At 44.7% G+C, this 24,534-nt stretch overlaps 1 protein-coding gene across 1 annotated transcript in view; it reads right to left on the bottom strand.

Moving 5' to 3' along the window:
• ACER3 (alkaline ceramidase 3) overlaps positions 1–5,957 on the bottom strand; it is a gene marked incomplete at both ends in the record, with an annotated part of 62,557 nt that extends 56,600 nt beyond the window's left edge. The window contains one exon of the mRNA XM_080363683.1: positions 5,855–5,957. Coding sequence (XP_080219809.1) covers positions 5,855–5,957 — 103 coding nt within the window. The remainder of the gene's footprint in view (positions 1–5,854) is intronic.
• Between the last annotated feature and the right edge of the window lie 18,577 nt (positions 5,958–24,534).

The raw sequence follows: 24,534 nt of genomic DNA on the forward strand, positions 1-24,534 counted from the left end.
CTTCCTGTTCCTAGTTACAAATATATATTCTGCAAATTCATACCATGCAGTTCATAAGCCTCTCTGCTTTAGTTTGCACATAAGCAAAATTAAATTGTACAAATGTCACTGCTCCGTTACCATTTGGAGTAGCAGATGTCCAATTGCCAGCTGTACAAGTACTGAATATGAAGTACTAATTATACAGCAATCAAACGCTTTGTTAAACCATATTTAAGAATTTTATTGTCACTTAGCTACACAAGTATTAGTAGATAAACACATATGTGGTCCATTACCATGGCCTCTGTCGAGTTTTAAGCATATCCATAATGTGATGGATAAATGAGAACTGTTGATTGGACACAGGTAGACTTTCCAAAAGCCTTTGACCCCGTCTTTCAATGAAAGCTCTTGGGAAAACAGAAAATTAAGTTGTCACAAGATGAAAGGTAGAGTTGCATCATGGATTAGAAAGCGGCAGAGAGGCAAGAAAAAAAAAATCATTAATTGTGGCAAAATGAATCAAAGTAGTGCCACAAGATTATCATCAGGCTTAAGTCAAGTATATAGATTTACAATCTGGGAATGGAAATAAATTAATGCAATGGTATTTGCCACCGACTCAAAATCACTTAAAATTACTAAAGAAATAAGAAAGCATGACAGCATAGAACATCTGTCTGGCTGAGTTAACTTCTGCTATTTATTCTTTGAAGGAAAGAATCCCTCTTTCAACTTCTTTTTGTCCACAGCACAAAAAGCAAGCTAAAAGTGTTCATCTTAAAAAGCATCAACTGTTCCCTCAAGAATCCCAGTAAATTTAAAAAGGAAATCTGTGATGTGGCTTCCTATGATTAGGTCACTAAACACTCAAATCCCTTTCAGTCTTAAAGTTCGTGAGGCTGTGACATCCTCTTCTCTTAAATCGCACTTTACAACTCATCTGTGTCCTGATGTCTTCAAATAATTCAGCCATGGCCAGGCAGTTGGTGTGATCACACCCAAGTGATCCCACTTGGTTACTGAAAGTACAGAACTCTAGAAGCCAGACGGAGTTGGCTTTATTTTATTAACTCACATGGAGAGTCCCAAGCTCAACAGTCTCTGGCTGCTTTCCAAAGCCTCTGGCAAAAGAGGCAAAAATCCAGCAGGACACCCAAGAGAACAGGTGACAGTACAGATGTGACAGTCAAAATTCAATAACACTATTCTAACTTTAAGTAAATTTTACAAGTTAAGTTCCAGAGTAATGATTCCCATGGAAAACAAATCCGTGCATCTTTGACAGTTGTCTTTTTTGTATAAAGGTTAAAAAAAAGCCACAAACAAATAGTAGTTTCGTGTCACTATTCACAATGTAGAGAATTCTTGGAAGGCAGTCTATGCATAAATAAGATATCTGACATCTAACAACACAGATAACAGTCATCTCGATCTCTTATCTTTTGTCTGAAGCAAAAATAGGAAGGCTCAAAAGTGGCTAGAAACATGGGTGGATTATATATATAAATTTTTTTAATCTCTAAATAAGGGTCCCATAAGGAAAGCACAGTTACAAATATTTATTTACCAGATCTCTAATGAAAACAAAAAGCAATAGACCTAATTCTGTTAACAATAATTAAAAAATTCTTATATGAAGGTAGCAGAATGTAGTGAGACAGGACCAGAAGCCAAGAAAGAAACTATTTCGCCAGTTCCTTGAGAAGCCTGAAGCTATATTTCATATGCTTATTGCTCTACATGCCAACATAAGGATATACTATCTCAAAAGCGGTCATGTGGTAGATAATACATATTACTCATGGACAATGACAGCTCAAGGCAATATTTCACATACCTGGAAACATCACTCAAGTTTGATCCAAACTGAAACACAGCACTGATTTGGTAGCGACAACAAATTAACCCCAAGGATTCTCCTGATCGAGAAGTATTAACATAAACCCTCAGGTACCACAAAGGGCTCCTTTGAATTTGAAGTATTTGTAAGAAGGGTAAAGCACTTATCATATAGACATTCATATCAAACCAGACCCCCAAAACTGAACACTACGTGGGCTGAACTGGCCTGAAACATCAACCCTACTAAAATAATGAGTAAACTGTAACATTTAAGCACTTAGTGTTAAACAACAGCACTTACATATGACCTTGTTCTTTTTGCTTGGGTGGGAGGACACTGGGTTTTTCCTTTATTATTACTATTTTGCTTGAGTAATTCAGCTTGAGTAATTCAGCATACAAGCTCTCTCTGGGAGCTGGAAAAGATTAGTTAAAAGAAAAAAAACAAAACAAACCAAAAACATCTCTACTGCCCGCCCTCTAGCACACAGGAGTCAATCCAAAGCTCCTGAGAAACCCTGAAGAAGGAATTCCTAAACCATACAATAGATTTGATCAGCAAGGGATGTAAGAGTCCTCTGAAGGCTTAGCATAGTTAAGCTTGCAAAATAATTCTTTGCAACTGGTTTTCCATTTCAGTTGGTTTATTATTCTACAAAGGACACAGAGCAGTTAGTCATCCACCTCCACAAGGGAGGAAAACTGGCTAGGTGCAGACAGAGAACGGCAAGAGAAATCATTTTTCATTATTTAAAATAAAAATTACAAAAATCTCTGAATACAGGTCATTGCGTCCAGGGTATATGAAGAGAATGGAAATACAAAGTGCTACAAAAACACCTTACCTCACCTTCACATCTCTGAATACCTACAACTGATTAGCTGTCATCATTTCCACTGGTTCTTTAAGGAGTGAATGGCAAAGAACTGCATGTAGGCTTCTGGAACACAATGTAGCAATTTGTACTAAAATTAGCATATTAAAAACAAATTGCTAAGTGGCACAAAGATGTAATTTGCACAACAAGCTTTCCATTTGGCTTTTCAGACTGCAACCTAAGGAAAACATAATATTTGATTTGGACCTGCCAGGATCCTTCAAGCTTTGGGCCTTCAATAGTTTCTTATAAATTATTTACAACAAACATTTAATGCACAATTTTTAAATACCATCAGCAGAACTGAGTGGTACCAACTCAGGGACAAGTCAGAAACCGATTTTCGGTAACACTGAAAATACTACAGGCTGTATGGGAGTTTTAAAAACAGTATCAGCAACATCACAATGAGAACTCAGAGAGAGATGAGAAACTTTCTGGCTTGTTCACTCTCTGAATTTGAATTTTTGATCAACTAAGAAGGCCATACAGGCATAGCAACTGACTGCTGAGCCACACAGACCCTGAATATACTCCCAGCTCTTCCATTACACCAACTAGATTTCAGCATAACACCTGATCTTCCAAGGTATTTAGCTTCACATTAAGTATTTTAGAGAAAGCTGAGAAAGACTCCTTAGTTGTTCTATGAATGATATGTTGTCAACCAAGTTTTGCTGGCTAAATTTTAAATGTAGGTTCATAATATCAAAAAATGGAAAAAAAAAAAAAATCCTCTTACCCTGAAAGTGCAGTTACAGTATCATTGCTAAAGAAATCTTGACATCTCTACTGAAATTACCTATTGTTAAACTACCTCTAAGATAAAGTGGGCTTATTTACTGCTTTGTTTTTTAAACTGGGACCACTTAAATGCCCTAATTTACAGCAAAGTCCTTATACACGTTTTTTTTTCAGCGCAACTGACAGAACAACAAACTGTGGTCCCAAACTCTAAAACTGTAAGGAGGGACCAGACTGTCTATGTTTAGCTCCTTTTTCTTCAGAACACACACCTTTCCACTTCCCACCTCTAATCTCAAACGCATCTTCCTCCTCCTGCATAATCTAGAAGCAGATGAAAAGTATCAGTTCACAAACCAACAATGCAGGGGTTATTTCAAGAATTTACATGCTAGTCAAATTTATTTTCACATGGGTGAAGCAACAGAGCTTCCTCTTCCCTGTGAGGATTCTCTCTCAAATTACTTCTTAACACGAGGAAGACACAAAAATACATACTCTGCAAACGTCTCATTCTATTTAAAAATTTCTAAGTTTGTCCAGCTTTAAGAGTATTTAATTTTGTTCCCTCTTCACCCAGGCTGCCTCTTCTCAGCCATAAATCTACACACCAACTTCCTTTTTCCCTCAGTTTCTCTGCTACTGTTACCCGGATCCTGCAGCTCTTCCCATTCCCACACTCTGAAGCCTCTTTCACAACTATTCGTTTTGGTCCTTCGCCCATGTCACTGTTTGTAACCAGGAGTCACAGCCCAGCGTGGACGCCCAGAACCTTCCGTCTTCTGCGTGCCAAGCTCTTTCAAAGCGCTGCCGAAGCATCCCAGCAATGCGAAAGGCCTCAGCAGATTGCCCACTCCAAGAAATCCAGGAAAGGTGAGCCTGTCGCCTTCAGTGCTATTTTCCTAGAGTCTTAAAACTTCAAAAGCAACCGCCTGTCTCATAGGTGTGAAAGCTTTTTGTAGGACAGGGCATGTGTCAGGTGACAACATGTAACTATATTATACCCTTGAAAGTCACGGCCCAGGACACAAATATATTTAATTTTTAAGCAAAACATCAGTAACAGAAGGTTTGATCCTTTACCTGCTAACACAACAGGACTGGTTGAGGGAACTGGGGCTGTTCAGCCTGGAGAACAGGCTGAGGAGAGACCTTCTCGCTATCTACAACTACCTGAAAGGAGGTTGTAGCATGGAGGGTATTGGTCTCTTCTCCCAAACAGCAAGTGATAGGACAAGAGGAAATGGCCTCAGGTTGTGCCAGGAAGGTTCAGATTGGATATTGGGAAAAATTCTTCATGAAAGGGTTGTCAGGCATTGGAACAGGCTGCCCAGGGCAGTGCTGGAGTCACCATCCCTGGAGGGGTTTAAAAGGTGTTTAGACAAGGCTCTTAGGAACATGGTTTAGTGCTAGAGTTAGGTTATGGTTGGACTCAATGATTTGAGGGTCTCTTCCAACTGAAAGGATTCTATGATTCTATGAACATTATCCCTTCTCAAGCACCTCCTGGATGACCATCTAGTCAAAGCGCTTTCGTATTTCCTTAAAACGTGCTTGAATATATCTAAATTCCTAACTGCCTCTGAATACCAGAGTTGTAAAGTAAATAACTGTACTTTCTTACCACTGCTCCAAGCTACCCTAAAAGACCAGCACCTGCAACAGGGCGACTCTTTGAGATATTCCAGCTCCCACCACCTGCAACAGATCAACCTGATGATAGTCAAGACTCACCACATAATGATTACGGTTAGAAGGGACCTCTGGAGATCATCACTAAAGACCAGTCAGGTGAAGCTGTCTGTCCTGGATGAAGATGTCTCTTTCATACAAAGCTCCCTTCTCTGTCCCTGAACTGTTTTGCTCAGTTTGACTGGCCGTGGCTGGGTAGATGCTCTCATCTCAATGGGAGCTGAGCTGCACACCCGTGTACCTTTACAGCATGATACTCTGAACATGATTTCAGCAAAAACTCCCCTTTTTGGCCATCCATATAGTGCCACACAACCCCTTCTACTCCAGAGACCCACCTCACCCGACCCCCCCACCTCAGCCACCCCCTTGGTGCCTCCAGACACCCCCCTGACCCACCACGGCTTGGGACACAGGCCAGAGGGACAGACCTGGGACAAGGGGGAGGCCCAAACAACATGCTGGGGCACGGGAAGAGAGAAATCAGTCCCAACGCCTCCTCAAAACACGGATTTGAGGGGAAAGGTGACAGGAAAACATCCATTTCCACCCGCCGGGGGTGGCTGAGGGGCAGCGGCCCCGTTAACCCGCCATTTCCCCCCCACCTCAGCAAAGAGCGGCCATGGAGGAGGGGGGATCCCCCTGCCGCGGGGCCTGGTCGGCGGGGTGGGGGAGCGAGGGGGTGACTGAGCCGGGACGGGGCGGCCACTCACAGAACTCGGCGATGTAGTAGGAGACGGCGTAGTTCTCCTCGCACCACTCCAAGGTGGAGGTCGGCGGGCCCCAGTAACCCTCCCGGTCGGCGGCCGGAGCCATCGCGGCATCCGCTTCAGACCAGAGCGGACAGAAGGGGAAGGAGTCGTGGGGGGGAGGCGGGAGAAGGACGCCGGGCCCGGAGCGCAGCGGGCGGGGGCCAAGCGCTGGGCCCGCCCGGCCGGGGGAGGAGCCGCCGCCGCCGCTGCCGCGGGGAGCGGGGCCCGCGCGTTGCCATGGCGACGGGCTGCGGCCTGCGCGGGCCGGGCCGGACGGTGTCGCGGCCCCTCTGAGGGGAAAAGCCCGGAGGGGAGGGAAGTGTTGAGGTGGAAAAGGCAGATTTAGAGATAAATCCCCGCGGGGGAAAGGCGGCACGTTTGGTGCCCGTGTGGAGACCACGGGTGCCTGCGTCTGCCTTCACATCGCGCCCTTTTTGGGCAAAAAACACACTCCCCAAAGTCGCTTTAGTGGCACTGAGGTGGTTTCCCCTCTAGGACTCCATGAAAGGAGGTTGGAGCATGGAGGGTGTTGGTCTCTTCTCCCAAACAGCAAGTGATAGGATGAGAGGAAATGGCCTCGAGTTGTGCCAGGGGAGGTTTAGATTGGATATTAGGGAAAAATTATTCATAGAAAGGGTTGTGGGGCATTGGAACAGGCTGCCCAAGGCTGTGGTGGAATCACCATCCCTGGAGGGGTTTAAAAGGCGTTTAGACAAGGTTCTTAGGGACGTGATTTAGTCCTGGAGTTAGGTTATGGTCGGACTCGATGATCCTGAGGGTGTATTCCGACCAAAATAATTCTATGATTTTACTTACAGGCTGCAGGGAAGGTTTGTAACTCGAGTGAGGCGGCGCGGTGGCTTCAAGTTTTTAAATGAACAGGCAAATGTTCCTCGTACTTGTGGGCTGGGAGGAGGAAGGAGGTTTTTTATAGCACTGCCTACTACATGGGGGTTTTCTCTCATCTGGTGCCTTATTTAGTTCCCTCAGTGCTTACTACGCATACTATACTTACACCCAGAATATGCAAAGTGGTTTTCAAGAGGAGTTCATATCCAAAGTAGAGTTGAAAAAGGGAAAGGCTCAAAACAGAGGGAAAAAGAATAAAACACACAAGTAAAGGCCTAGTAATATCATCTGTGTTTTATGTTTCAGGATAAGGTCCGAAGATTTGATGGGAAACTTTGCACAGACCGTAGAGACTATACGGAGTGCAGTATTTATTATACCTCCATATAAACACACAAACTTATTTCTCCTCATCTCTCTTGTAAGCTAAAAAACACCAATCACAACACAGACTTTTCCTGGTGTAAATGCTGATGTTTTGTAATGTATACATCTATCACAAAGAATAACCTGTCTTCTGCAGTTCAGGTTATATATAATTGCTTTCAGCATCAGGTAGAGAGATGTATTTAATGTTTTGCGTAGTGATATAAAGCCTTCAAAGCAAAATTGATTTTAGTGATGGCAAAGATTAAATACTTAGATTGTCAAAACACCATCGAAATCACTGTGCATTTTTTTATGCAGGCCTGTCTTTATTTTATTTTCAGAGCTAGATTATCCTCCCCAGATTTAGACTTTCAAGATAAGAGGTCTGGAAGAGTACCAAACTGATTCAGAAGCACAAAACTGGTTGTAAACAATGGAGAGAATTCTAGCCCACTTGATGCACTATGATTTTTATTGGACTTCTGAAGGTTCTGTTTATATAGTAAAGGCTCTGATCTATCTTTTGTTATCATGGTTAACCGTTGTAAGATTAAAGGTTCTTAACAAAAATAATTCAAAGTTTGAAATCGCAGTAGTTCAGAAACTAAAGAAAAAACTATTAAATATCCCATTTGCACACCAGGAGCACAAAATGGGCACAATACAAAAAAAATCAAGTGATTTGTGTAATATTGAATTACAGTTGGCTGTAAATAAATAATTTTAAATATTGGTGCTTGTTTATTTTCTCATCACATGCATGCTGGACGTGCAAAGATTTGTAACCACAATCAAAACAGAAGTCAGACATGAAATTGGCTTTAAAACTGGGAAAGATAAATTAATGAAATATTGTATGGGGTAGATAACAACAATATGGGTTGTTAACCATTCTGTTTTTTCTAGATAGAAAGACAAGCAAGAATGTATTGTTTGCCCTTAATTTGAATCATGGAGAAATTTTTATTTGATGTGTTTCTGTAGTAGGTTCCATCACAATATGCCTTTATTCCTGACTTACTCTGTTGTTTGGTTCTCTGCTTTTGAACTCTGGCAAATCTTTTAGTCATTGCACTATTGAAGAGGCAGCCACAAACCATTATAATACATGGGTTTAGGGGTTTTTTTCCTACAACTGTTTTGTAAATGTAAATTCATCTTCCATAAAACCATCTTTGACCATTTCAATACAATAATATATATGTTAAAAGCAATACTCTTCCTCTCTAACCTTGAGCTACGCTTTGTAGTGGACCTTACTGCACTGGATATAATGTGACATCCTGAAGTTATTTGCATCTAAACATGGTCTGTCTGACTAGATGGTCAAAGATGTTGTCCAGGTGTTGGATTTTCTTTGTCTGTCCTGTCAGACCTATGGAAGGAATGTCTTGTTTCTGAAATAACAAGCAGAGAAACAAACATACAGCTCCTGAAATGCTTATTTTCAGTACTACTAAAAATGTGCGTGACGTGCCAACATGAGTAATTTCCTGTGGCCTCTGGTTGCCTGTGGCAAAGGATCCTCTTTCCATACAGTGTTATTTTGCCCTGAGACCTCAGGGCTCAATTGGTCAGCTATGTTAATTGAATCGTGTCAGTTTACACACTAGAGTCCTGTAAATTTAGTCTGTGGATCCAGTAGTTTTTTACTTGGGAATTGGAGAGGGCTACTATTTAAAAATTGCACATGTTCAGCTGTTTCTCTTTATGAAATTCGGAAAACGACACCTGAAGAAGAGCATTTTTCTCTATCCCTGCTCTATGCAAACACTTTATTATGGCTTGTGCTGCTGGTTGTTTAATTTCTGCATAAAATCAGGCCTAACAAACAGATTGATTAGAACTCATTATGGCTATGTAAGCTGGAGAAGATTGTACATATTCCTGCTCATCAGTATATACATGCATAAAGGAAGATAAAATTGACACAAAATCTTGAAGATGTTTTCACTGCTCGCTTCTAATAATGTTAAAATAAAGAAATCAGTCACCTAAAGCTGAATTTTATTCTACAAATTACCTGTTCAAATTTTATGTTAATTATGAACCCGTCCTTCTTCTGGGAACTTACTTTATATCTTAGGTGTGGAATCCTGAGTCAGGGCTCTTGGCTCTGAACTCTCACATCCCATGATAATGTTGAATTCCAAATACTGCGGCTTAAAATGTCATTATTGGCAACTTTCTGAATTGTCTAGGCCATACCAGTTACAGAAAAAGCTCATTAACACCTCTAGATCCTGCAAGCCTGATCCTGTGTAGCATGTAATTTATCCCATTGATTTATATGCAGATAGCATGAGTAAGATGCTAAAAGCAGCGTTTTAAGAGGCTGAATCAGACTCTTTGTAAAGTGCCTTGAGGCTTAAGAGCTCTTTGTGAGCACTGTTGTGGGGATGATGATAGTTATGCCTGAAGTAATATCACAGAAATGTATTGGCACCTGAATAAGTGAAAATATAAGTTGTTTTGTAACATGAAGAAGGATCTGACCCAAAAACTTCAGCAGAATTTAGCAGAACTGATTCCCTGTTCGTAGCTCTGTAAAGCAGAAACGTCCGTGCTGAAGTTAAGTGGAGTCATGCGATTGTAAAGCATCATGAAGGGGACTCAAGGTCTAGAGCCATATAAATATTCATAAACTTGTCAGTGTAATATGACTGTTCTTAGTCATATTTTCAAGGCTATTGTAGGCAATTTGGCAAATGGCTGCGTCAGTGAAGGATTTCAGCTCTGTGGATGCCGTGAACATCCAGCGTACATGGGAACACAACAACCTGAACAGTGTTATAAAGGGTTGGTGAAAACAGGGGCTACCGAGCACAGGTATTTCAGGAAGGAGGTGCCATCTGCCGAGGAGAGGACTTTCCCTCATGCAGAGGATGGTTCGGTCCTGTATCCAGTCCTCAAAGCAGATTTTAGAGCTCAGTATTGGGACTGGTGCTGTTGAACATCTTTGTTGGAGACATGGACAGTGGGATCGAGTACACCCTCAGCAGGTTTGCAGGTGGCACCAAGCTGTGTAGTACAGTCGACACGCTGGAGGGAAAGGATCCATCCAGAGGAACCTTGACAGGCTGGAGAGGTGGGCCCATATGAACTTCATGAAGTTCAATGAGACCAAGTGCAAGGTCGTGCACATGGGTCAGGGCAATCCCAAAGCACAAATACAGGCTGAGTGGAGAATGGATTGAGAGCAGCCTTGAGGAGAAGGATTTGGGGGTGTTGGTTGATGAGTTCGCAACATGCATTTGCAGCCCAGAAATCCACCTGTGTCCTGGGCTGAATCCCCAGCAGCGTGAGCAGCAGGTGCAGGGAGGGGATTCTGCCCCTCTGCTCCGCTCTGGTGAGACCCCCCTGCAGTGCTGGTCCAGCTCGGGGTCCTCAGCACAGGACACACATGGACCTGCTGGAGAGGGGCCAGAGGAGCCCCAGAAATGATGCGAGGCTGGAACAGCTCTGCTGGGAGGACAGGCTGAGAGAGCTGGGGAGTTCAGCTGGAGAACAGAAGCTCCACAGAGACCTTATTGTGGCCTTTCTGGGCTTAAAAGGGGCCTGTAAAAAGATCGGGACAGACTTTTGAGCAGGGCCTGTTGTGACAGGACAAGGGGTGATGGTTTTAAGCTAAAGCAGGGGAGATTCAGACCAGACATGAGGAAGAAATTTTTGCCTCTGAGGGTGGTGAGAGCCTGTCCCAGGTTGTCCAGAAAGGTGGTGGATGAACCATCCCTGGAGACATCCCAGGCCAGGCTGGACGGGGCTCTGAGCAACCTGGTCTAGTGGAAGAGGAGTTGGAACTAGACGATATTTAAGGTTCCTTCCAACCCTCACCACTCTAGGATTCTATGATTTTTCTTCTCCATCCTTTTCCTAGCACAAGCGTATCTGATTGCGTCTATCACAGATGTATTCCCAAAACCTTTCAAATCAGAAGTTGAGGCAGGTTATACCATGCACAGCAGGTCCCATTTAGCCACAATCAGGATGTTTGCTTTCTTGTTGCAGTGGGTTTAGCTGAAGCTTATTTTCACCCGATCATTACTGCCCTAAAACAGACAGCACGTGGAGGTGTCTCCAAGCACCTGCAGCTTCCAGCCCATTGCATTAACATGACATAAAATTGATGTCAGTTTGCAGTAATTTGCAGGGCTGAAATTGGTATGGGAGGAGATAAACCTGCTGTTCAGCCATTCCCGAGGGAGAAGCAGTTGACATTGAGAGAAGTGTGGAAGTAAAGCTCATCTTAGTAACTTTTTCAGGCATCTGAGCTTGATTATATGTGAATCAGAGCCCTTATTAGGTGCCAAGTGTCTATAGTAAATGTACACCAGCTTAAGCTGGAATATCAAATGAAATTCTATCAAGAGAGGGAGGCTTTCCAAAAGCACAAACGGCGTCTACCTCAGTCTCCTTGACTTTCAAAGGAATCTGGGAATAGGTCTGCCTTTGTGCTTTGGAATCCTTCTCATGCTTTAAAAAAGCAGAAGCAAATGCTGCAAGGATTCATTGTTTACACTTGTAAACAGCTTTCTCCTTGGGAAAAATGTAGCAAGCTGTCTTTTTCTGCCTGCTAATTTACATACACACAGCTCAATGTGCAGAGACTTGCATGCACTTTGTCACAATATTCAAATGTGTTAATCTCGACTTGGATCCTGCCTTAAAGGCTCCGTTCACATCCTTAAATGTTGACATCTTGTGTCATTTGAGGTTCTTTTGGAGCATCAGCTGAAGGCCAGGCAGGATGCCCTGGGGTCACTGAGTCTTCCCTAGATCCAGTGTCATACTCCATGTGGCTTTCAGCTGCTTTGTGTCCCAGAGCACTAAATGTGTATATTTTGGTAGCTGAACTGACCTTAGGTGTCTTGTTCTTTTTGGCTGGATGAAGCTGGGTGAGGTCATGAATCCCAACTCTTTATTCTGCAACGCACTCCACTCTGGTTTGAGGTCAATGAAGCTTCTTTGTGTACTCCCAGGGTCCATGGAAAGTACGTACCTAATCAGCCTTTGGACTTGCTATGATCTAAGTTGACTAGAATTGGGGCATTTGTGGAAAGCAGCCTTCCTTCTGGATATTATACCACTCACTGGAGTTACTTGTCCTTAGGACAAATTATAAGCTCCCTATATGAAATGTGGTAGGAGAGATATACTGGAAGATGAGAACCGCAAAATATTGATTATCTCCAGTGCTTGAACAGGCAGCACTGAGTCCATTTGGGACTCAAAAAATGGCAGTAGCCCGTTTCACATGGTGAGAACAGGAGCAGTGCTCCTCTCTTTCTGTTTCTATCCTAGCTCTATCCCACGCATCACTGGTTCTCTTCTACAACCACCTCCTTTTGGGGAAGAGGAGGGAGTGCTTGCAGTTAAAATAAGAATCTATACGTGGTATCACAATAATGCTGTGGCACAGAGGAAAAGCAGTTGTTGTACAACAAACTCATACTTTCAAACTTATAGGAATTTTTTTGAAGTCTCCATTTTCCATGACTTGACAGTATCTGAAGACGTAGGGTGAATTAGGCAGGATTCTCCTGGTTATAGCAGCTACATGTGGCTATAAAGGTTTTGGGTGCCAGTTTTCTGACCTGTCCAGCTAAGGCTCCTCAAGCTGGGGCCTGCTCCTATCTATGTTTATGCTGCTAAGGTTTCTGGCACCACAGGTTTCCAGTGCCAAGTCCTGGTACATGTACATCCTTCCCGCTCACAGTATTTTAGGTGTATCATCAGATGGAGACTGAGCAAAGACTGATCAGTGACCACCCACTCCAGGAATGGAAGTCCCAATGGAGTAAGGTTGACTGAAGGCAAATTTTGAAGGCAAAATTTTGTAAAGAAACAAGAAACTGACTGGAGGAAGAGTGACTGGAAAGTGTTGTGTGGAAAAGGACCTGGGGGTGTTGGTGATAAGAGGCTGAACATGGGCCACGTGTGCCCAGGTGGCCAAGAGGCCACCAGCATCCTGGCTGGTACCAGCACTGGTGTGGCCAGCAGGTCCAGGGCAGTGACCGTCCCTGTGCTGGGACCTGAGGAGGCCAAACCTCGAATCCTGGGGGCAGTTTTGGGCCCCTCACCACAAGAAAGGCCTTGAGGTGCTGGAGCAAGTTGAGAGAAGGGAACGGAGCTGGTGAGGGGCTGGAGCACAAGTGTGATGGGAGCGGCCGAGGGACCTGGGGGGTTCAGCTGGAGAACAGGAGCTGAGGGGAGACCTTCTGATCTCTGAACTGCCTGAAAGGAGCTTGGAGCCAGGGGGGGTCGGGCTCTGCTCCTCAGGAACAAGCACCAGGAGCAGAGGAAACGACCTCAAGTTGCACCAGGGGAGGTTGAGGTTGGATATTGGAAAAAAATTATGCACAGAAAGGGTTGTCAGGCATTGGAACAGGCTGCCCAGGGCAGTGGTGGAGTCACCATCCCTGGAGGGGTTGGACAGGCGTGGAGATGAGGTTCTCAGGGACATGGGTTAGTGCCAGTGTTGTGGTAACAGGTGGACTCAATGATCTTGAGGGTCTCTTCCAACCAAAATTATTCTATGATTCTTATTCCCATTTCCCAGAGGAGGACACTGGAACTGGCAAGGGATCAGTTTTCTCAGCTTAACTGTTCCTATACACAGCAGAGCGGTTTTGACCTTCTGCTGCAGGCAGGCTCAGAGCCAGCAAAGTGCCCACACTGCAAGACTGAGGAGTTTGAGTCCTCTTTTCAGGGAGCAAACACAGCTCAGGAACTGCTCCAGCCTTGGAACCCGACCCATTGAGCATCACTGACCACTGTTAAATTAATGCCATCATAAAACACATATCATGGAACGGGGTGAAGCGTTGTCATACGTAATTGTACCTGTTTGGTTTGCACGGCGCTGCCAAACCTTTGAGAAATAAGTAGGGCTGGTTGTTTTAATGACGCATGTTCATTTTGAGGGGGGTATTGCAAACAGCAAGATAACCTATTTTCCTGTCTTACTGGAACGCCTAGACAATTAGACATCAATCTTTCAGACCAGATTGCTGAAACAGGAGGTTTCCCTCATGCTGGCAGCAATCTCCTCCCTCCTACGATCAGTTTCTCTGGGAGAAATAATAAGTCCTATTGAGAAAATCCCCAGACACTCCTTCTTGACTCCTGCTCCAACACATAGCTAAGCTATAAGCCCCAGCCACCTTCTGCTCAACAAAGAGCAAACCATACTTTCCATGAAACAAGGTAAAAAAAACCCAAATCACTTTTTAAACCATAGCTGCTCCCTTCGCCTGCCTCCCTGTACCCAACGTTCCTCCCTGTGCTTTGAATTAGGAGGTATGTCAGGCTTGTGGAACCAAGCCCAAACTTTCCTGAGAATACACAGGAGTCAAAGGCACGTTTTGAGAATAAACACCAAGGTTGGCAAGCAAGGACGATGGAAGACGGATCCGGCATTTTTAGAAGCTGGTAGGAGGAAAGTACGAGGGGCTCTGCATGGCAGTTTCACACAGGACGCAGCATCTTGCTGACAATATCCAGAGAATATTGCTCAAAGACTCAAAGAAAGAGCATTGAGCCTTGAGCAGGGAAGAAATTAGAAGTGTCTGTCTCTGCCACTCCGATAACATGAGGAATAATAATAGAGTGGGAGAAATAATTGTGGAGGGTGGGTAATAAAAAAAAAAAAGGAGGAAAAACTGGGCAACAGAAAAGCATGTCAGAGTTATAAAAAGAGACAGAGAAGGGAATCTTATTCATGAGCTTTCCAAATGCATTTGCCATTATCGCAGGCATGAGAATATTATTCTGCTGCTGTCAGGGGGCATGTGACTGGGGCTCCAGCCGTCAGAAAATCACTGCCAGCTGTCAGAGGGCCAAGCCATTAAGGGCGATGGGCCAACACCAATCACCCTGTCAAGACATACACTTGCTTGTCAAGAGATTAGCAGTCTGGCCTCCAAAGCCTTCAGAGAGCGTTGGCTTCAAAAATGGAGATGGTCATGTGAACAGTGCAGAGTCTCAGGCAATGGAAGAAGTGGGCAGAAATGCTGCTTTTAAAAGCGGAATGTAAGAAAGAAGGCAATGTGCGCTTGCAGCCCAGAAATCCACTCGTGTCCTGGGCTGCATCCCCAGCAGTGTGAGCAGCAGGTGCAGGGAGGGGATTCTGCCCCTCTGCTCCGCTCTGGTGAGACCCCCCTGCAGTGCTGGTCCAGCTCTGGGTCCTCAGCACAGGACACACATGGACCTGCTGGAGAGGGGCCAGAGGAGCCCCAGAAATGATGCGAGGCTGGAACAGCTCTGCTGGGGGACAGGCTGAGAGAGTTGGGGTGTTCAGCTGGAGAAGAGAAGCTCTGGGGAGACCTTAGTGCGGTCTTTCCGGACTTAAAGGGGCCAAGAAGAAAGGTGGGGGACAGACTTTTGAGCAGGGCCTGTTGTGATAGGACAAGGGGTGATGGTTTTAAACTAAAGGAGGGAGATTCGGGCCAGACATGAGGAAGAAATTTTTTACAGTGAGGGTGGTGAGAGCCTGTCCCAGGTTGGCCAGAGAGGTGGTGGATGAACCATCCCTGGAGACATCCCAGGCCAGGCTGGAGGGGGCTCTGAGCAACCTGAGCTGGTGAAGATGTCCCTGCTATGGCAGGGGTGGCACTGAGTGAGCTTTGAAGTTCTCTTCCAACCCAAACTATTCTATGATTCTATGAAATACGGGGCTCGTATGAGAGCAAAGACCTTGAGAAGCAGAAACACTGAGGAGTGCAGGCACAGTATGAGAGAAGATGGAGCATGGGCTGGCACTGGAGACCTCATGTCTATAAACAACTGACCCATGGGTAGTTAAAGAAATGCAAATCTGGAGCTGGACAAGACTAGTTTTGGGGGTAAGAAAGGAAACAAAGAAAGTATCTAAGATACATAAGATACCTATAGTAAATTCTGATGTAACCTGAATCTATAGACTCATGAAGAAGGAGAAAGGTGTAAAAGCATATTAAAAATAATGTAAAAGTGACCCAAAGTGGATTTTAGAGTGAGGAAGGATAAACCAGTAACACAAACAGCAAATTGTTCCCAATGAAGTACCGCAGAGGCTGATGACTTACAGTATTACCCTCTCCAGCAGTCCAAAGTTACTGATTTTAAGGCCCATAGGAGCAACAGAAAAGTGAGCATAACACCAGAAAAAGGGAGAGAAACTAAACTAATGTGATTAGAATTGTATTATTACTGTTGTTGAAACCTTTTATGTATAGAATTAGTGCATATGGAATTATTCTTCTTATCTAATAATTAGACTGAGACTGATAATCATTCTTGAATTAAGGAGTTAAGTTTTCAGTTGTTATTATATTCAGTTGTTGTTAGTTGTTATACTAACAATAATTTCTTGGCTTTATGTGCATATATGGTGTGCTTCCTCTTTGCCCCAGCACAACATGTGGATTATAACACTTGAGAGATTGAAAGGCAAGTATCTACAGAGTAGATGTTTCCATCCAAACGGGTTACCACAGATGCCCATTGTTGTCAGTGGAGGCTATAATTTAATCTTAAAGTAGAAGTCTAAAAAGGGGTCAGATTAATCATGCCATAAGACTATCTCCTTTTTTTTTTGTTAATTATACACGGAACCCAGGCTGACCAGCTTAGATGGTTTGACTTCAGATGTCTTGAAATGATGTGAAACCACTCCAGATGTGCACATTCTTCTGACTTCACACAATTTTGTCTGCAGACCCAAGATGTCCCTGAGGCAGGTGATCCTAGAAACCCTCCTGAGAAGAATCCATTGGTCATGTAGTGTTGCTGCGAGGGTAGAAGGGGTGCACAGAAGCAACTAGCCAGGCAGCCGACAAGTGGGGTCAGATCCCATTTGGGAAACAAGTCTTTCCTCAAGGTTTCCTCAAGCCAACACCAGAGCATGGTCTTGTATTTAAATCAATGAATTCGGATGCGAATGCAGGCTGCAGCTGACACCCCGAGCAACATCAGCATAGCTATGCTGGTGAACGACAGTGACAACTACGCTTTCATTCTGTTTCCTAATATCAGGCTGAATTTGTTAGCATGACTTTTCAGTTATTACAGTTATCTGAGGTACCTAAAAAGACCTGATGCTCAGAATACACTATTCCTTTTCAAGACCGTTGAGACACCGATATTACAGAGCGCTGCCATGTCAACAAACCAGCTTGTCTGTGCCAATGGTTGTATTAGTAATTCCAGGGATGAACATGCATACGAGTGTGTCTAGGCTGGAGCTCAGGCTTTGCAAATCATTTCCTACCAGGCTGAAGCATCTCTCACTGAATGGATCAGTTACTCACTATTCATTTATCGAGTGTATTTACTTTACCAGGCTGGTAAGGCCTCCTGCCTTGCACCTTCTCCAGGGCCCCTAGTGGACCCTGATACATCATAGAACCATCAAATCACTTAGGTTGGGAAAGACCTCAAGATCATTGAGTCCAACTGTTAACCCAACACTGCTGAATCCACCACTAAACCATGTCCCTAAGAACTTCATCTACACGTCTTTTAAAAACCTTCAGGGATGGTGATTCCACTGCTTTCCTGGGCAGCCTCTTCCAATGCTTGATAACCCTTTTGGTGAAGGACTTTTTCCTAATATCCATTCTAAACCTTCCCTAGTGCAACTTGAGGCCATTTCCTCTCATTCTATATTTTTTTTTACCTAGACAAATGGGTTCCTGTTATCAAGGGCTTATCTTTCATTCTGGGACTCGAAGTGCCTTGTCAGAAGAAAGCACCGTTTTGCAGGAGGCCCCTGCAGCGAATGGAGTAGAGATAGTTCAGCTCAGAGATCAGGCTTTGAATCCTGGTGTCCTGTCCATCTCAGGGCATGTTCACATCCCAAGACATGTTCTACATCCCAAGACATCTTCCATGTCCCTGGAGCCTTCATTGCTCCCGGAGGTTGCAGTTTCTATCCTGCATTCCTCCTGCCGTTCATCATCCCCTCCTGGTTTAGCATCAAGCAGGAGCTCTCAGGATGGTTTACATTTTCCATATGCATTATCCTATGGATGGAGAATGGGTCCCAGCACATGGCAGCTGATAGCAAGGCTAACGACTGAAAATGACCCTGCTGAACATCTTTTAGCAATGCAATCAGGTCAGGGGGGACCAAAAGGCCTCCCCGCCAGGAGAGTTTGTTTGCATGAGAAGGCAACTGTTCACCGAAACAGGAAAACCTATAACTTTTCCTTTGCTTTTTAATTTGAAATGGAAATCTGCAGAGAAGAGCAGCCGTTTCACAGTGCAGCCTGTGCTAATCAATTGTCCCACATACCATTTTTAATTAAACAGGCAACTGGAGTGAATTAGGGCAGAGACAGAAGCACAGGAACATTTGGATTGCACATGATTGTAGTAAACACTGGCATTCAGGAGCTCTCAATTTTGTTGCCAATTCAGCCACAAAACCTTCTGTTTGACCTTGGGCACATATCCCTCATCTACGCAATATATAGGTCTTCAAGATGGTAACTTTACATAGTACCTTCCCTTGGGGACTGAATTGTGAAATGTGGTTGCTGCACCGATAAAAAGAGATATTGTGAAAATGCTTTAGCCCCGCAACTGTTTGAAATATTCCGTGTGCAGGTAGATAGAAGATAGTTACCTAAAAGCTCTCCTATAGGATAGTGAAGATAAACCACACTGAATCAGGTTGGTTTGTGGTTTAGATCCACTAAGGATTAATTTATCTCTACCCTACTGATTCAGGGATGTTTATTTAGTCCATATTGGCTTCAAACAAAAGCTCCTTCGTGCTAACTGGGAATGTATTTTTGCCTGCATCATGTTTAAAATTAATTAGCAGCAAGTACAAGCGCTGCCACCAAGAATTTTTCAGCAATGAATGCCTTGTGTTGGGACAGGACCCCTTGTGAAGGTGGTCACATTAATGATGTTGCTGCAGTGTTTACTGACTACTGGACATCGCTCTGTGAATTCTAAAGGCTGGCGAGGATTCCTGCACAGACACTTATTCATCTACAATTGCATAAACATTTCTTAGAACTAGTTTTTGTTTGCATTGGCGACCAACATTTGCAGCTGAGCTCAGAGTCTCACTGAGCTGGTCAGTGTAACTCCTGCCAAAAGTGTGTGGTTGCACAGAACAGACAGAGGTGAGGCGGACAGGACAACCGTGGAGATGGGGTTATCCACCCCTACGCTACATGGCAAGTCAAGTGACCAAAAGACCAGAGCTTTTGTCTCTGATGGCCGGTCTCATCCAACCGATGGCATATGTTTTTCTCCACGTTCCTCATTCTGTTTCTTCAGATGTACTTTCAGGATGGTCTGTTGGTGGCCACCATATGGGCCCCGTGTCCTGGGACAGTTCTCACTCGCCACCTTAATATTAGAGGATTTGGCACCAATGTCCCACATTGCAGAAGAGCTGGATGGACTGGGGTTTTGCTTCTTACCACCTCTCAGCTCAACAGAGGTGGTTGAAGCAGCTCAGTGGTTCTCAACCTAAACCATGCTCTGCCTCACCAGTTATGAGATTAAAACACCAGTAAGTTCTGTAGGACTTTTCTTCCTTTTATTTTGTTTCCCCATAAGAGGTGCAGCAGGTTCTCATTTTCCATTTTTTTTTTCTTCAGCCAAGACAGTGAAAAATGTACTTAAAAAATCAGACTGAGAATCCCCTGTATTCACATAATCCCAAGAGCTGGGACTCAGCCCCCTTCCAGCCCTGCCTTCCCACAGTGTAGGATGCACAGTAGCACAGAGAAAGATGAAAACAGTGAAAGGCTCAATAAATGAAGATTTGGTGACTCATATGTGATGAATACCTCACAACCAGCTTTGCATGGTGGTTTAACTACTCCAGCCTGCTTTGTGTCTAAGGCAGAGAGACTACGGTCCCTTCTTCTGCTTTGTGGCAGCAACGTTTCCAGTGCCAAATTGTTGTGCTTTGTTAATCCAAGTGTATCAAGAGACAACTGCCTTTTGCTATTTTCAGCACGTAAAAAAATCAATATGCCACTTACATATCCTTTTTGACTGTCATCCCAGACACTTCTGCTCTGCTATTACATGCAGAAAGTTTACCTCCTTCAAGCAGAACGCGCTCTATTTTCTGCATGAATGCGCAGAATGCGCCAGCATTATGGCCCTGTCTAAATTATAGGTGCAAGGAAAGGATTTATGAAAGATATTACAGGATGGATGGCTTCTGAAAAAAAGAGTACTGGTCCCCCATGAACAAGGATATCCTTTCTATTTCCACAGCCCTGAGTTTTTACTGAGAACCAGATTTTGACTGTACACCTCAAATGTAAGGTGTTTGTAGACCTTTGTCTTGGAGGTGTGGTGGAACAGGTGAGATCCAGCAGACAAGAAACCCTTACATAGACCTGTCCTATCTGATCTGCCCCACAGAAGACTATTTTGGACTGAAGAGGCAAGGTGTTGCTGAAAGCCACTATGGCCTGTGGGATTGTGGTCTTAAAACTAGGATAGAGGGTAGAGGTGCATGGAAAGGGAGCAGAGGAGAGAAAAGAGGTTGGCCAATGACAGGATGGGGGCAACGGGCACAGACTGAAACACGGGAGGTTCTGTCTGAATATGAGAAGAAACTTCTTTACTTTGAGGTGGCAGAGCCTGGACCAGGCTGCCCAGAGAGGCTGTGGAGTCTCCTTCTCTGCAGACATTCAAACCCGCCTGGACACATTCCTGTGTGATCTGCTCTGGTGACCCTGCGTTAGCAGGTGGGTTGGACTGGATGATCTCCAGAGGTCCCTTCCAACCCCAGCCAGTCTGTCATTCTGTGAAGATGGTTGAGGAAATGATTGAGAATGCCCTGCGGAGAGTGAGCTGCTTTGAAGCACCTTATGGCTAAAACAGCAGTTGTAGACACCTAATTTATATATCTACATCTTGGAAGAGGGAAATCTTGGAAGAGGAAAGTCAACACACACTAAGGGACACATAAGAGGGCTTGAAAATTAGATTCCCTTGGCAGAGTGGGAAAACCCAAGTCCTGATGCAGTGGGAGGGCAGGCAGGCAGCAGAAAATGGGAAATACCAGGCCAGGCAGCACATTGCACAGGGCAAAATCCTCTGATCTCTGGGATAGATGTGCTACACTGAGGTCTCCCTCACATGGCACATGGAGCCTGGGTCCTCTCCCAAGGTGGAGCAGGCAGGGAAGTGGTTGCTTTCTTCCACCCTTTATCTCCTGCTCCATCAGTTAGAAACACCTTGGAAAGCCAGAGGGTCAACTCCTTCTCCTTCCATCAAGGATTTCTACCCAGACATGGGAGATCTGCCTACCAACAGCCTGCTGGTTCCCAGGATGGGGTGGAAGCAGTCTACCCTCCTCCCAGTGATGCCTGGCAAGTCAACAGCAAAGACACTGTATTAAAGTGATCCAAAATCCTTGCTGGAATGATGGGCTCACCCAAACAAGCCAGGTCTGGTCCCCCCTGCCATGTGGCAGGATCTGTCATCCCCTTCTCATAGAATCATAGAATAGTTTGGGTTGGAAGGGACCTTCAAAGCTCATCCAGTGCCACCCCTGCCATGAGCAGGGACATCACCAGATCAGGTTGCTCAGAGCCCCGTCCAGCCTGGCCTGAGATGTCTCCAGGGATGGTTCATCCACCACCTCTCTGGCCAACCTGGGACAGTGTTTCACCACCCTCAATGTAAAAAATCTCTTCCTCATCTGAATCTCCCCTTCTTTCATTTAAAACCATCACCCCTTGTCCTATCTCAACAGGCCCTGCTCAAAAGTCTGTCCCCATCTTCCTTCTTGGCCCCTTTTAAGTTTGGAAAGGCCACACTAAGGTCTCCCTGGAGCTTCTCTTCTCCAGCTGAACACCCCAGCTCTCTCAGCCTGTCCTCCCAGCAGAGCTGCTCCAGCCTCACATCATTCCTGTGGCTCCTCTGGCCCCTCTCCAACAGGTCCATGTGTGTCCTGTGCTGAGGCTCCAGAGCTGGACACGATACTCCAGGTGGGGTCTCCAGCCCTTACCTTCACTGCTAGATAGCTCACACTGTCCCCACCTCAGTGCTTGTTCCGATTGTATTAAACAGAGTGCATTTTGTCTGTTTTCCTTTGTTCTGTTCCTCCATGGAGGCTTTCAGCTATGCCTCCTCTTCAGTCCTGGCCATGCGTAGATGAGGTTCTTAGGGACATGGTTTAGTGACAGTGTTGGGTTAACAGTTGGACTCAATGATCTTAAAGGTCTTTTCCAACCACAACGATTCTGTGATTCTGCAGTGAACGCTGTGTCTGAGCCCACCCTGGCTCCTGCTGGGGGAAGGTGCCAGCAGATGGTGCTCTAAGACCCCAAATTTAGCTCTTCTGCCCCACATCCCAGGACACTTTGTCACAAGCACCCCACAGCAACCTCTCTGCTCAGTTCTTTCCCACTCTGGGCACTGCACTTAGAAGTTTCTCTAGGGTCAAATGCTCAAGACAATGTGTCAAAGTTACGTATGTTATAACATCTTCCAGCTCCATCCATCTCCCAAGGCCTTTTGTGTTAGTAGCATTTTTCTCTGGCGAAGGGGATTTCCGAGCTATGACAAAAATATTAACTTCTTCCGTCAGAGTTGATCTATGCTGGAGAAGCTCAACTAATTCTTTCCTCTAATTTGCTCATAAAAGAACTGCATCCCACATCTTATCAGGATATCCTCATACTGCACAGACTTGAGGAGAGCACTTTGATGAGGCAGCCCAGCTCAGAGATAGTCCCAGCAATGCTTGGGGATGGACAAAGCCAATTTCTGATAAAATGACAAATTTCAAGGCAAAAAAATAAGTTCAGCTCATGACAATATATCCTGGACTCAAGCAAAAAAAGGCCAAGGCAGGCAGTGCTGGTGAGAGTGAGTTATAGCCATGCTCTGTAGTTTATATGAGAAGTAAGGTCTGTGTTTACAAAGCACGAAGAACAGTATAAGAAAGTGCTTTTAACCTGTCAGCTATTTATATCCCTTGCTCGTTTAATTGTGGACTGAATATAGCAGTGGTAGAGACCAGAGGGTGCAAGTACTTGATGCCTTGGCACAAAAGCAGTGTAGAAACTTTAAATTTGTGCTGCATTACTGTTTGCTTTAAGGTGGTGATTTGTGGGGAAGCGACAGCAAGAGTTGAAGGTTTGCCTACATCACCTGGGGCAGGCTGGCTTGTGTATTTGGGCTGGGAGGTCAGACGGTGCTTTTTGTGCCCTTGCAGCTTCTGGATCTTTCTGTTCAATTGCTGCTATGAATAAATGTATTGTTTTGTGGGGGATCTTTCACGCTCCCATTTCAGTAACAAGTCTTCCTTGCTGGAAACCAAACTGCTGTTGCTCACCCGAGAAAAGCCAATGGTACAATATTATCTCCAAAACTCATAACTGCATTTCTTTTAAGGCTGAGAGAGTTGAGATTTTCAGCTGGAGAAGAGAAGCTCCAGGGAGACCTTATTGTGGCCTTTCTGTATTTAAAAGGGGCCGATAAGAAAGACGGAGACAGACTTTTTAGCAGGGCCTGTTATGATAGGACAAGGGGTGATGGTTTTAAACTGAAGGAAGATAGATTCATGCCCAATACGAGGAAGAAATTTTTTACAATTAGGATGGTAAAATACTATCCCAGGTTGGCCAGAGAGGTGGTGGATGCCCCATCCCTGGAGACACCCTAGGCCAGGCTGGACGGGGCTCTGAGCAACCTGAGCTGGTGAAGATGTCCCTGCTCATGGCAGGGGTGGCACTGGGTGAGCTTTGAAGGTCCCTTCCCACCCATACTCTTCTATGATTCTGTGATTCTACGGTTCATGGCCAAATCTACACAAATCATTTTTCCCCCACCAAAATGCAGCTGTCTCTGAGATAAGCCACAGCAGGAGTTTAATACTGTGCAACCGCTTAGCAAGAAGACTCATACATCCTGCTGAAACTACAAGGGGGAATTTGGGATAGCAGGATATAATTACCTGAGCTGGAGTTGGTCTGTGTGACTAGAGCAACCATCATTTCACTCCAGAAAATTGCTGCGAACACAAGCATTCTAACTCTTATTCCTGAATCCCATCCTGGAGATGGCAGGTCCTGCGGTGGCCGTGGCATCTGTCGTGGGAGGAGGAGGATGCTGGAAATGCTGCTTAGGAAGCACTGTGATCCTCCTGCACCTTTACTTTTGGGGAAATGCTGGGGGAGGAAGCAAAGAATTTGGTAGAAAATGGAGAAATACAATAAGATAGCTGTCAACACTCCCTGCGGATAACCTCATGACAGCAGAATTATTTATAGACAGAAGTGTCTGAGAACTTATTTTCTTTGACACTGTGGCTGTGCCAGAGTAATGGATAGCTCTACAGGATGGGTTTTCAAAAGCACTCAATTAGAGGCAATGAGGTGCAAAATTACATGTGCAAAGAGAAGGAAACGGAGATGTTTGAGATGAAAGGGGTCTTGCTGGCCTGG

The sequence above is a fragment of the Nesoenas mayeri genome (assembly GCF_963082525.1).
Source record: "Nesoenas mayeri genome assembly, chromosome: 1".
Lineage (NCBI taxonomy): Eukaryota > Metazoa > Chordata > Aves > Columbiformes > Columbidae > Nesoenas > Nesoenas mayeri.